The sequence below is a fragment of the Triturus cristatus genome, chromosome 4_1, assembly GCF_964204655.1.
Source record: "Triturus cristatus chromosome 4_1, aTriCri1.1, whole genome shotgun sequence".
NCBI classification, from domain to species: domain Eukaryota; kingdom Metazoa; phylum Chordata; class Amphibia; order Caudata; family Salamandridae; genus Triturus; species Triturus cristatus.
Window position 1 is genome coordinate 1,225,499,232 of NC_140585.1, and position 14,696 is coordinate 1,225,513,927.

At 46.0% G+C, this 14,696-nt stretch overlaps 1 protein-coding gene across 1 annotated transcript in view; it reads right to left on the bottom strand.

Moving 5' to 3' along the window:
• Positions 1-632: 632 nt before the first annotated feature.
• Positions 633-14,696, bottom strand: part of GLI1 (GLI family zinc finger 1) — a 335,487-nt gene continuing 321,423 nt past the window's right edge. The window contains exons 11-12 of the mRNA XM_085654620.1: positions 13,416-13,698; positions 633-6,190 (exon numbers count right to left, since the gene is read on the bottom strand). Of these exons, the coding sequence (XP_085510746.1) occupies positions 3,708-6,190; positions 13,416-13,698 (2,766 nt within the window). The 3' untranslated portion in view covers positions 633-3,707. The remainder of the gene's footprint in view (positions 6,191-13,415; positions 13,699-14,696) is intronic.

Genomic DNA, 14,696 nt, shown 5'->3' on the forward strand with positions numbered 1-14,696 from the left:
TTATAAGTTGTTCATGATAGTTCATAGAGTCATTAGAGCATGAAGTACAGCCCTGAAGAAGTCGCGGGATACTTCTCAGTGTGACGAAATGCGTGTTGGCTGGTTTCTTTTGAAATAAAAGACAAAGAACATATCCACTTGATCTTGTTGCTCTAATGACTCTATGAACTTTCATGAACAACTTATAAAGTGTGCATAGGACCTTGATTCACTAACTATTAGGGGGTTGATTAGGATGGCGGGTGATCCGCCCGCCATTGCAACCCGATTTACCCCCGCCATATTGTAATGGCGGAGGCTATCGCGGCGGACCTTTTACGCCAGTCGGCAATCGTGTAGGTGGGAATGTGAGGAGTGTGATGACGTAGGAGAACAGGTTGGCGTGAACGGTTTGTGCTGTTGAGAGGACTGGTTCCTGCATTGCTCTTTATACTACACATACCGCTTTGAATAAAGGCTTTTCGTGTACATCACGCCGTGTCCTTCTTCGAAGTGGCTTACATAACACCTTGGAGGGTGCTCATCATATCATTAAAGCAGCAGGTATATGTGCCAGTGTACATTGATTTACCTACTCTCTGCAACATGTGTGACTTATCGCAATGAAAGGGTCCACAGCTTGGCTATTTCCTTATTGTCTTTTTATTTTATTATTATGAAATTTTGCTAGCAAAACAAAGAGATTTACATATAAAAAATACACATACTTTATATATGTACAAAAACAGCATACAAAATTGTAGGCACAGGTGACCGGCATGCAGCTAGTTAAAAAGCTTTATTTCTTTAAAAACTCTTGTATATGCAAAACATCAGTCCTTTAAAAAAAACAGCATTTGTTTGTTTTAAACGAATACAAAAAACGTACCATTATTTCTTTAGAAATAAAACAAACAATATCTTTGGTTTTTTCAAGTTAGTTCGAATGTGTATTTCCAAGGATTGGAGCCGCCCTACCCACACATCAATGAGAAGTGTTTGCGTGCATGAGGGAAGCGGTGAGATTCTGGAAATGTGATGTAAACAGAGCCTCATTGGCAGTGGAGCATCGTGGGGAGGAAATGAAATAAACCTCCTTATTGGAGGAGGGAAAATACCTGTGACGTACTCTCGTGGGGGCTTGGGCGCCCATTAGCTCTCTGCTGGTGTCATATGAGGTATAAGTGAAGGCTCTAGTGAGCAAGAAGTAATGTCAGACTGTAACATATTAAACACATAACATTGCCATGGCGATACTGCTGTCCTAGTGGTGGTACGTGTACACAGTATTATGTGGGTTCACCTGAACTACCAAACATTAGCTTATAGTTGAATGGGTACTACCAAGCATCAGATTCTGGTAAGCAAACTTGAACACTTCCCAAACAATTCCCAGGTTTCACATATACTGTCATTTTGGAAAAATGTGCCGAGTTTCACAAGTTCTTTAACGAAAATGATTGCGGTCACCCTGAATTCTGTAAACATGAAGATGTTTTGTGGGGTTTTGTGAGGCCTTTAAACCAGCGGAATTTGTACAGGTTTATAAGAGATCTCTAATATCGAATTGTGTGTGTTCCACAAGATCCCTAACCTAATAGAAGTGTCGTGTTATATGAAATCTGCTACCATGTTCAGGTATTGTTGGTTTCTGCAAGTACCATCACCATACACGTTTAATTGACTTCGACAACTTCTCTAATTATAGAGAATTTTCTAGGGGTTGATTAGGTTTGTAATCAGGCTGATTTGTTTAGTTTTACCAACTCTGTGATCCTGAAAAGAAGATGCTTGGGTACCATAAATTCTATATTGATAGAAATGTTGATTGGGTTGTACGAGTTTTCTGATCAGTTTTGTTCGATTCCATGTGCTCTCTGCGCATGCTGACCAGTTGCTGGGTTCTAAGTACATATAGTTTTTTGTGCTATATTGGTCAATGAATGAAATAGAAGTTCGGCTCAGTTCTTTGAGTTTTGTAAGAATACATTTTTTTGTAGCATATAAGTTCTATAGTAATATAGTTTTTTTTGCTTTGTGTGAGGTATCTAATTATATTGCCTTTTTGCTGGATTCTGAATAATCTGTTCATGTAAAAGTTTTACTGGGTTTTATGAGTTTTTGTGGTTATTGTTTCCGGGTACTGTGAGCACTATAATCACACAGACCATTCGATGGGTATGAATAGAGTCATCATGGTAACATGTTCACCGGTGTATTAGAATCATGGCAATACTTTGCCGGAAGAAATAGTGCATAATATTCAGAGTATTTCCAGATTGCATGACTATTTTCGTCATCACGACTACTCTCATATTGTTGAGTTTGATGTGTGAAAGGATTCATGAAATGGCACTGTCTTTTTATTTTTTGGGGCAGTTGGTTCTCACCAAGTAGTTTGAATTGTTCTGTGGACAATTTTCTAGTTATGGATAACTACTGTCACAGTACAGGATATTGCTATTCTTGGATAAATATTGGTGTGTTTCTGGAGTGTGAGACAGAACTGTTGTTAGGTTTCATAAATACTACAAATGCCGAGAATGTTTTCCGGTTTCCTCCAGCACTGGCTAGAACAAGGGTACCGAACGCAAGCTCCAAACAAGATTTTTATGATATCCAATGACTATGAAAACAATTTCCCTCAATGGTTATTGTATGTTACTGCTTCCTATGTAGAGGTTTGGAGAATCTAGCGTAGGGTCAGCCATCCTCTACCTGTGCTGGATCCCCCTGCCTTTGGAAAGCCCTTGTGATAATGGGGAATTGTTGGTGTTTCCTCGTCAAGTTATTGCTATCTTGCTTCTCCCCGGCCCTCCTGCTTACGCGACACACACACTCTGACTTACTCAGCACAAACGGCCTGTCCATGAGTGGCAGAGACTCATAAAGCCATTATCGTATCTTTTCAGCAGACCCTTTTAAAGGTAATTATCGGTCCCTTTTAAAGGATAACGGGTATGGTACATCATTTCCTAGTTTTCTGTGATCCATTCTTGTGAAACTGCCGACCAGCGGCAGTGCAACTCCCTTCCCACCAATTATGTCTTAAACACAAGTTTGCCAATAACTTGAAACTTAGAGAGTTAGGATCTGCCAGGGCTTTCAGGAGCAGCAAGCATAGGAGGAGTCCTGCCAACCTTTTACTGTCCGCCTACAGCTCAACTTGAACACTCTGCTGCAACCAGCAAAAAATAAATTCACTGTCAACAGAACTCTCTCATTTGCCTGCAAATGTTTCTTGGGGCTCGGCATCATGTGCACAGAGGCTGCACCCTAACGTTTAATATGTACCGTGAGGTAGGCACAAAATGCTTCTTTTGTATGGCTTTTTGATTTTGTGGCTTACAGAGACAGTAGAAGGTCACTTTAGCTAGAAAGACATTCACTCAACAAAGCTAAAACTGGGTTAAAGTTCACTTGAAAATGTTGAACTTTCCGTTATTCATTTTTTTATTCTATCAAGTATTGCTTCGTTTCCCTCACTGGTTAGGGAAGCACTAGTTCCTGGACCAGGGGTCCTTTGCCATGATTTCCCCTTTATCTGATATTCATTAGGGGTGCACCATGGTGTTCTAGAGCATTCCATCGAAAGAATCAGCATTCACAGGAATGGCCATGATATCCATGGCTTTGGGCGAAGGAGTTACTGCATTTCAGATTCCTCCATCGGAATACACACAGATCCATCTTATTGTCCTCAGAGTGTATCACTGTGCATCCCACTCTCAAGAGATTGTATTGAGGAATTTGTTTTCTCCAGCCAATGATGTCAACATGGAGCTCATATCTCCAATGGCCATATTCGGCGTTCCAGACTGCATCATTACGGCAGAGTTCCGAGGTGTGGTAAGGCGGGAAGATGTCTGGGATGAACCATGAAGGGCACTTGGACTCAAACACCCAGGCATCAATGAAGCAGAGTCTGCATCATCAATAATAGCTGCAAAATCTATTTGGGTGTTTTCCAAATCCAAACTATCCAAAGAATTGGCAACTTGACCTTGAGGGTAAAGTGTAGAGCTCGACCTAAGTTGGTCCATTCCTGGATTGTACTGGCCTGGACGTTCACTTTCACAGCTCACATGTTCATGGGATTGGGGACCTGCCAACTTGTTGATACCCACTTTGCTGGGATGCATGGGAATCTGCCCAGAGCAGTACATCATGGAAGAATTATCCGGTGTCTCTGGTTGAGCTTGAACTGGTGGGAGCCGAAGTAGTCTCCTTGGACTGTTCTCTGACGGTGGATAGGTTGGGCTTAGCTGGGATGAGCTGCCCATACTGTTCTGCCTGCTCATTGGCTTTGGGCCACCAGGGGGACGCGGAATTACCCCTTGACGGAAACACTGTGTTCCTGGGCTCATCAAGGGTTTGCTATGAACAGACAGATTGTCCTGTGAAATGGGGCTCATCAGATTACACTGTGGTGACTTGTCTTGGTAATTCATAAACTTTGGACTCATGTACGGTTGGGTTTGTGAGCCATGCAGGACATGAACTTGGCCAGTGTCAACACTTTCTCCGTTTAAGCTCATCAGGTTATCGTTTTTGTGCTGCTCTTCCCACATCAGTGCTTGCTGAGACTGCACGTAGTTTCTGACCATCATTTCCTTGACTTGCATCATGGGGGTTTGAGGTCTTCTTCCTTGGTGATTTAGCATATCAGGGCTCAACCCCAGATTAAGAGAGGCACTTTGCTGGTTTTCGGCTGTTGCCTGGTAGTCACAACTCATGTCACCGGGCACAATAGCCATCACATTAGACTGGGCAAGCTCATGCTGGTGCAGCTGCTGATCCATTGACGGTTTTGCATTCTGGCATGAGGTCATGGCTGGCACTGATTGATGAAATTGCTGCTCTGGTTTGATATGCACCTGCCCTAAATGGTTGAACCTCTGGCCATGTGGAAACATACCTTGCTGGCTTGTACCACTATGTGGCAGACTGGGTGCCTTAGCGTGCGGGGGTGGCCTAGTGGTTGGGTACTGTCCTTGACACTGACTTCCTGACATGACAATGGGGTGCATCATTGTCTGGTTTGGGTCGGCCACCATGTCCATGTTACCTGAGCTGATTTCATTCCACTGAATAGGCCCGTTAGCGTTGCTTTGTACATTTGATGTATTTTGAAAGTGCTGAGCTCGGTGGTTCATCTGGCACTGATTTAGATTGTAATCTGATGGTACCAGACCATTATCCAACCCCGAATGGTTCTCTGGGTTTAGCATTACATTGCTCATGACTCTGGGAGATGCACTGTACACCTGTGAATTCTGCATGTTCATGGCTTGAGACTGGCAGTTAAAATTGATATGCTCATTGTTGTTAGGCACAGAGGATTCTGGGTCCGTATACGTTGTGTAAGGCTCCATCTGATTATGGACCCCTAAATTTGGTTCGTTTGCGTGATTAAGTCCATCCATACCCACTGATTCCATGAAGACATTCTCTGTGATGCTAGGAGGTCGTGGAGAGAAGATGTGGCGCTGGAGACTAGCATCAGATCCACTAAACTGCTGCTGGAGGGCTGTCAACTGCCTGTTCATCACTACTGAGTTCATGTTGGTCATGCTTTTGAATCTCTGTACTTTTGGGACAGCCTGCTGGTCCATGCCACTTCTTGCAGGGTCACTGGCGCGCCTAACACTGCCTCCTGGTGCCAGATGCGGATGAATAATTCCTGTACCAAAGCTGTGATACTCGTTGGCACTGTGCCTTCGATGAGGAGCACCCATTGGAAATGAAGGCATGGGTGCACCATGGTAGTCTCCTCCATAGCCCATTCTTGTATTAGTTGGCATTCGATCCATGTTGGGCAGTGGAGTAGGCGGGGGACCACCTGTTGCCGCTGCATACTTGGCCTTCAGTCTGTACTGCTGCGCTGGTGTGAAGTTGGATAATCCTGGGAGGTCACCACAATGACTGGCCTCGCTGGACCTGCGTGACACATCTGTGGAACCAGAGTCATATGGGTCCCCCAAAGTCATGCCATTGGGAGGACCTAAACATTCACCAGACTGCTGGTTGGAGAGGTAAGGGGACACCATTGAGGACCTTCTGCTTACGGTGTAGGCTGAACTCATGGTGCTGGTAGTGCTATTGCGCCTCTCGTTATGCGAGTTCATGGAGTTCAGGTCATTTGCAGATAGCTCCATCAATCGGCGATTGGGAGCCATCAATGGCAGCCCACAGGCTTCTCCCTGTGAACCTGAAAAAACAATTGCAAAACGTTTTAGTATACCAGTAAGTAACTGTACTATTCACAACTGTCTCAATATAAAATGTGGACTTTCATTTAGCATTTCCGTTGGTATTCATTTTTCTGCACATGCACAACATTTTTATAATTAAATTAGCTAAGAAACAAGAAAGTAGGGATTTGAACAAGAACATTTATTTTTTTAGGAAGAAACCTGGGGCTAGGACTGATATCTGGTTTGAAAGATGTGGACCATCATTAAATATGGTAACAAGAGTTTATTGGCTGTACCTCCAGTCGGTATCACTTTTCAGAAAAATAAATGAATTATTCTTGATTTTGAGTATGATGAGTTGAGGTTGGATACATAGATTACGTTAGTTCCAGTCTGGGACTGATTTAAACGAGACATAAAGACTGATTTAAATGAGAACTGAGTCCTTTAAAATTGTAGAAGCTGATTTAGTGAGATCTAGGGATTGGTTAGCAGTAATCCAGGCTGAATATGCTTAGGTTTAAGGGATAATTTAGTGGGCAAGCTGATGCTGATTTAGTGGCGATCTAATGGCTGATTTAATGAAAATCTGTAGACTGAATAAGGTGGAATCTAGAAAAGTTTGAGAAGGGATTTAGAAATTGATGTAGACTCGAGTGTACATAGACAGTCTGGAAATTCATTTTATTTTGCCCACATGGCATAATGCATACATTTACAGAGAGAACAGTGCCTAAAAGGAGACTTAATCACACATTTCTTTGGAGAGTGTTCCATATGGAGGAAGTCAGCCTTTTGGAAAATCTGAATGTTGCATGTACCATTTCTCAGGAATATGGAGGTCACACTATAAAAACAGGAAAGCAGCGCAAGCTGAAAAACAAGCCCACTGCAGCTGAGCATTACAAGAATATGAACGTGTAGATACTTTCATTTCTAAAAACGTTTTCCATAACTGATATTTTGTATTCATAGGAAACTCCATCAAGCTGCCTATCCCCTAATAAAACACCATAACACTTCTGGTATCAGCTATTTGCCCATGCATGACTCCTTCATTTATTTAGGAAACAAAACAAAATATCTGATAGTGACATCTAGCTACAGATTCTTTACCTTTAAATTTCCCAGGCGTCAGCCTTGATCTGGGAGATTTTTCTTTGAGCACTACCTCTGTACGAGGGCAGGTGGCGTCAGTCAGTTCTATGTGGCCTCGTCGGCGTCATCCGCACCAGAAGTGACATCAGTTCTTTTCTTTCCGCGCCAGTCAAGCTCTGATCCCTGATGAGAGCTACCATCTGTCACTTTTTGTTAGGATTTTTGGACTTTTTGTGGACCTCTTTTTCGGTGTGTATAAAGTCATGTCTTCTAGAAAGACTTTAGGGTTCAAACCGTGTAGCGCCTGTCACCGCGCCATGTCGGTCACGGAACCACGTTTGGTTTGCCTATGGTTTCTGGAGCGAGACCATGACTTCAAGTCATGCTCTGACTACCGGGGTATGGCTCTGAGGGCTTTGAGGGAGCAGTCCCTAAAGCTGCTTGTGGCCCGGCAGATGATGTCAAAGCACAACAAGTTGAAGCATGCTTTGACTTCTCCCCAACTGTCGGCCGACATGATGGAGGAACTTTAGCATTCAAGGCCTTGTTCTCCAGAACCTGCACCTGGGTCGGCTCCATGCCTCCTTGTGTTTCCAGGAGACAGAGCGACCCACTCAAATTAAAGAATTTTATGAGGACATGTGCCTAAGTTTTGAGCTGCCTGACCAATCCGGCACGTCTTTAGGCCCGCTGTGTCAGTGGGGAGTCCATCCGATTCCGCGCTGATGACCCCCTCTGGATCCGGACTGATGCCGATTGTGCCACTGTGACCTTGCCTGACGCCAGTCCTGATGCTCATGCTCCCTGCCCCATCGACGCCCACCAGAGACCCTAGCCCTATTCTGATCCCAGACGAGACGGAGCCAGCACCGTGTCAACCAATGCCAATTTTGGTGCCGACAGGACCCATTGGTCCTATGTTGTCCCCTGAGCCTTATTTGGACAGGTCAGGTTTGGGAGAAGAATGGGAGGGGTCAGTGGACCTTTTAGAATACCAGCAGTATGATAAAGACATGGACTGGTATGAGGAATTGGGTGAGGCCAGTGGTCTGGATACCTCCCCTGACATTGGCATGCTTTCTACTCCTACCATGGCTATGCAGTATGGTGCATCTTATGCAAAGGTGGAGCGCAAGGCAGGTGAGGTTATTGGCATTCAGCTACCCACAGTGGTGGTCAAGACTAACATCTTGACAGAGGTACTACAGCCGGGAGCTACCTCTTCGGGACCCTTGCTCCCATTCAACGTAGCCCTCACGGACATCCTCCTGAGAATATGGTCATAGCCCAGCACAGGAGCTCCTGTGAACAGGACAATCGCCTGCCCTTGGTGACCCAAACTTCCTCACTACACACCCCACCCCAGAGAGCTTGGTGGTCCAAGCCTCCACTTCCCTTTGCGCATTCCCTGCCTCTCCCCCAGACTGGGAATCCAAGAGGCTGGACAATCGGGGCAAGAAAATGTTTTCTTCTATCAGCCTTGCATTGAGGTCAGTGAACACTGCATGCTTATTGGGCCATTGTGCCCACTCTCTATGGGAAACGGTTGCGCAAGTGCTGCCACAGGTCCCAGAGGAGGCCCGAACCATCTTCTCCCAAGCAGAGGTAAACTGGAGAGATGCAGCAGAGTTTGACAATCAATGTGACTTAGACACAACCAACTCCCCGGGCAGAGCGATTTCAACGGTGGTGGCTGTTAGACACCATGTCTGGCTGAGAACATCTGGCTTTTCAGGGGTTGTCTAGGCCTTGCTCATGAATATGCCCTCTGATGGCACCTGTCTCTTTGGAAACAAGGCAAACACGGCTCTGGAGCGGTTTAAGGACTCACGGGCTATGGTCAGGTCCTTAGCCCCCGTCTGCCTACCGTGTCTTTCGTGGCTTTCAACCACACCAACCCTATCTCAGCCACCGAGATGAGAAAGTTCCACAACCTCTGCGCAGACAAGGATGCGGTTCGTTCCAACCACAATGCAGCCAGAAGGTGAGTCAAACCAGCACCACCCTGGCAGCCTCATCCTTCAAACCCTCCTGGTCTTGCCCTTCCAGATAATTCACGTCCAGTTGGTGGCAGGATCAACCATCACCTCCACCACTGGCACAATATCACATCGGACAGGTGGGTCCTCCAGATCATCCGAAGAGGCTACTACCTCCCTTTTGAGACCACACTTTCCTCCATACTTCCTTCCTATGACCGGCTGATGGAGGATCATTTAAATTTGTTGGGAGGAGGTCATGACTCTCTTGGCCAAGGGAGCCATAAAGAGGGTTCCGGCACCCGAAGTAGGTTGTGGTTGCTACTCCAGCTACTTTCTAGTCCTGAAAAAGGACAAAGGCCTTTGTCTTATCGTAGACCTTCGAGCCCTCAACTGCTTACTCCAAAAGGAGAAATTCAGGATGCTCACATTGGCTCAGGTCATATCTACCCTGGACCCAGGAGACTGGTTGTGGCGTTGGACTTGCAGGACACCTATTTTCATATCCCAGTCCTTCCTGCTCCTCAACTCTACTTGTGGTTTATGGTAGGCCATGAGCACTTGCAATTCACAGTGCCCCCCCTTTGGCTTACCAGCGCCCCTCAGGTGATCACCAAGGTGATGGTGGTGGTCTCAGCTCATCTGCGCAGATCAGGGGTGCCAGTTTTCTTATCTCAACGACTGACTGCTAAAGGTGGGCTGGCCCCAGGCTATAGTCGCCCACTACCAGACTATTGCGCACCTTCTGCATTTGCTGGGGTTCACTATTAACATGCCAAGTCACACCTGACTCCCTCTCAGTCGCTCCGTTTCATAGAAGCTGTTCTGGACACAGTGCAGTTTAGGGCCTATCCTCCCGAGCAGGGGGTACAAGACATTATGGCTATGATACCGATGTTTCCGCCTCTATCCTGGATTTTGGTGAGAATGACTCTGAGGCTGTTAGGCCTCATGGCCTCCTGCATGCTGCTAGTCACACATGCCAGATAGCATATGCAGGCTCTACAGTGGGACCTGAAGTTCCAGTGGGTACAGCATCAGGGAAATCTCTCTGACATGGGCCAGAACTTAGACAAAACTGCACGAGGACTGCAGTGGTGGATAACAAGCTGCAATTGGGTCAGAGGCAGACCCCTCTCCCTGCCACAACCAGATCTGACAGTAGTGACAAATGCGTCACTCTTGCGATGGGGGGCCATCTGGGAATCCGGACTCCACATCAACTCCTCATCAACTTGCTGGAGCTCCAAATGATCCATTTGGCATTGAAAGCCTTTCTATGCTGCTTCAAGGGAAGTCTAGTTCAAGTGGTCATGGACTACACTACTGTCCTGTGGTACTGCAACAAACAGGGCAGAGTGTGGTTGTGGACCCTTTGTGTGCGTCTCTGGACATGGCTGGAACAACAGCGCATTTTCCAGGTGGTTGAACACCTGGCAGGTTCCCTGAACACGAGGGCAAACAAACTCAGCCGTCAATGCCTAGTGGATCACAAGTGTTGTCTCCAACTGGAGGTGGTGCAAGGTTTGTTTCAACAGTCGGGAGAGCCTTAGTTACATCTGTTCGCCTCCACCAAGAATGTGTATTGTCAAAAGCTTTGAGTGCTGGAGTTTCAATGCTGGCTCTCGCTAGGAGGCTCTTTTTGTCTCGAGTGGAGCTCAGGCCTCCTGTACATCTTTCCACCCATACACCTCTGGCCCAGAGTTCTCAAGAAGATCAGGAATGACTGGGGTCAAGTCATCCGTGTGGCTCCAGATTGGGCACGGAGAGTCTGGTATCCTGAGCTTCTGTAGACGAGCATCAATCCTCCAATCAGGGTACCCCTTTGGGAGGTTCTTCTGTCGCAGCGGCAGGGCAGGGTTCTGTGTGGAGATTAAGAGGGGACAGTTGACCGCTTTTGACCTTCCTCCTGAAATCAGCAATTTTACCTTGGTAGCCAGGCAACCCTCCAGCAAGACGGTATACCCCTGCCGGTGGAACAAATTGTTACATAATGTGCAGAAACGTCTATTGCCCCCTGTCTTCTTCCCTTTTTGATGTGTTTTTTTTATTTTTGACCCTAGCCTAGGAGGGCTGTGTTTTGGGTACCCTGAAAAAGTATCTTTCGGCTTTGCCTTTCTTTCTGAGGCTGCCAGACCAACCCTCCTTATTTAAATCACCCACTGTACATAGATTCCTGAAAGGCCTTGTCCATATGTTTCACCCTGTCTCAGTGAGTCTTTACATTGGTTCTCACCTTCCTCATGTGTGCTCCTTGCATTCTTGCATAGTTGCCCCCTCCAGCTGCTCACCATCAAAACAACCTTTTTAGGGACAATTACATCAGCCAGAAGGGTGAGTGAACAGCAGGCTTTATCATCCAAGCCTCCCTTCTTGACAATATTCCCTGACAAGTTGATGCTTCACACTAGGGCCTCTTTCCTTCTGAAAGTGGTTACACTTTTCCATGTGGGACAGTCTGTCACCTAGCCCACGTTCAACTCTCCTCCAAAGAAGAGGAGCGACTCCACCATCTGGATCCAAAAAGAGCGCTGTCGTTCTACCGTGACCACACAAAAGAGTTTTGGGTGGACGATCAACTCTTCATGGGATATGTTGGAGCGAAGAAGGTTCAGGCGGTGCAGAAGAGGACCATCTCCCAATGGGTAATCCTCTGCATCAATATTTGTTACGCTATGGCAGAGAAGCAGCTTCCTGAAGGTTTAAGGGAACATTCCACCAGAGCTAAGGCTGCTACCACTGTGTTAGCACGTGAAGTCCCAGTCATAGACATCTTTCAGGCAGCTATGTGGGTATCCCTGCACATGTTAACCAAACATTGCTGCAGGGACAGTCAAGTCAGCAGGGATGGCTATTTTTGCCATTCAGTACTGCAGGATATCCTAGTCTGAACTTGTCCACAGTCCCTTCTTTGGGGATGGTATTGCTTGGGTATCTAGTCAAAGGTAAGGAATCTGCTGCTAGATGTCTCTTACAGATGAATAAGTTACTTACCTTCGGGAACGCCTTATCTGGTAGAGACATTATCTTGCTGCAGATTCCATACCAACCCACCTACCTCCCTGTGCAGCGGGAAGGTTTCTAGGGTCAGGGCTGATCCCTAGTTTTCTAACACACCAATGTCAGTACACATCATGGCTCCCTGCTTCCGGCGTGGAAGGTCAAGAAAAAGTAAATGATGTCAGCGTGCTGAGATGGCGCCTATATAGGTGAAGCGGATGCCACTTCCGCCACGGACGCAGCCGCTGCTGCTACGCGGAACCGACCGATGCCACCTACCGGCGTGCAGGGGTATTGCTTGAAGAAAAATCTTCCGGATCCAGTCAGACGCCTGAAAAATTCAAAGGTAAGGAATGTGCAGCTAGATCATGTCTCTACCAGATAAAGCATTACAGAAGGTAAGTAACTTGTTCTCTGATGCTAATCTTGATTATTAGTTTTCTGTAATGGCACTTTTCCTGCAGTGGGGCAGAGGATGAGATGAAGGGATGTGAGTGGCAAGTAGGCCTTGTCAGCGTTCTGGGATTTTCTTTTTAGCTCGAGTACTTGCATGTGTGCCTTTCTCACTCTGAGTACTATGTGTTTTTTTGTGTGATCACAGGGCACATAAGACATATTCAGATGAATGCTGCAGTGGTACACATATTGTGATTATGCGGATGGCTACTTGATGACTCAGTACTTCGAATCTGGTATGTAGGTCTTGAGTATATTCTTCAATAATTATTATAAGGCATGTTGCTCCCTAAGGAAGATAGATGTTCCTGAAACCTGTTGCAGCTTGTCAAAATAAAGTTCATGTGTATAGATGAAAATTTGAATTGAGAGACACTCTTCTACTGACCCTTCGGTTCAAAATTCCTTCCTCACTGTTCCTTTTTTGTTTTAGTTAGATAGTACCTTCTTTAAGGTCTTAATAAGAGAATACTTAAAAATTAGTAAAAGGCCGGCTTCATAATTGCAACAGCGTCCTACAACAAGCTTATCCCACCTTCTGTAAGTCATTTTGGCAGTCCAATAAATTTGAATAGCCAATTGTTATATTTTATAACTTAACCAATGGATCAATATCGCACTGTAGTGTTGGACCACCTCCGAAGAGTGGGATATTGTCAAGAAAAAACTGCTGTGTTTGAGGTGAAACCCAGCTCACATCACTCACCATTGCTTGGAAGGTTAGGTAGCTTTACAGGTTTGGTGGGCTGGGTCATCTTTCGCAGCTGCTTGAGTTTGTCGATCCGTAGGTTCTCTAGCTTCTTGAGTGCTGACATGCCAGCATTGCCCACCGACTCCACAGATGGGATATCCTCCAGTGTGGACAAGTCCTCAAAACTGCCACCGGTGTTCAAATTCATTTCCACGCCACTGTCATTGTTGTTGGCACTACCAAGTGGTGAGCGCTCACTACTGCAAGAGGACTGGCCACCGGGGCTATGCTGTGGTTTCTGAAAAGCAACAAACTGTTTTTTTAGCCACTGGGTGAATATGCCACATATACATAGTTTCAGAGTGGCCTATTTGAAAAAAGGCTGGTATGGCTGCAAAGATCAATCATGGTATGCCTTTAGGGCTTTGAGTTCTCTGCATCTTTATGGATTTATATAGCTACAGATGGATACAGAGAACACAAACCCCAAGGCTGGTTTGACGCTGTGTGTGTATGGTTCTACGCCTAAGAGCGACAATGTGGCTGGATTCTGGATTTCCCTGTTTGAGTGAGGCACAGGTTACTTTAGGGCATCTAGGTTAGGCTCTGAACCCCCAGTATTTGTGTGGAAAGGAAAGGTCGGTTGTTTCTGTATGGTAGAATGTCTGGGATGTAGGCTGGGATGGGAACTAAAACTAGCCCTGCAAAATATTGTGACACCAGTACCAAGTGAGCATAGCCTATAAGTCTGAATATCTGCAAGGGTGTGTCGGGGCAGAAGGCAGTTAGACGAGTCCGCCAGGAAGCACCTTTAAAAAACAAGCATTGTCAAAGCCAATCCTGTCAGTGCCTAAGCTGTTGGCAGTGTCAATGTGAATGTCTTTTAGCCATGTTGTCTAGCAGCACATCCTCTGTTCAGCATGGCTGAAAAGTTACTGAAAACCCAGAATCAAAGGATGTTAAGCAGACGTGGAGTCTCTTCGCTCCCCATGTTGAGGTCACTGTCTTGCCCCTCCTAACACAAAAAAGTGCTATGATATGGCCTGCGCTGCCCGGATGATAGCCCTTTTTTAGTGAGTTTCAGCCATGCTGAACAGCACACTTTGACAGGGCCAGTAGTTCAGGGATTGCCAAGATCTATTTGCTTTGGCAATGCTTATTCTATGTTGACGGGGTCTTGCTGAACAAATGTGGAGGTGATAGTGAGGAACAGTTCAGGAGCTTTGTAGTGAACGAGGATGTGGTGTAACGGCCAGAGCTACAGACAGGGGAACTGGAGAACCAGGTTAGAATGTC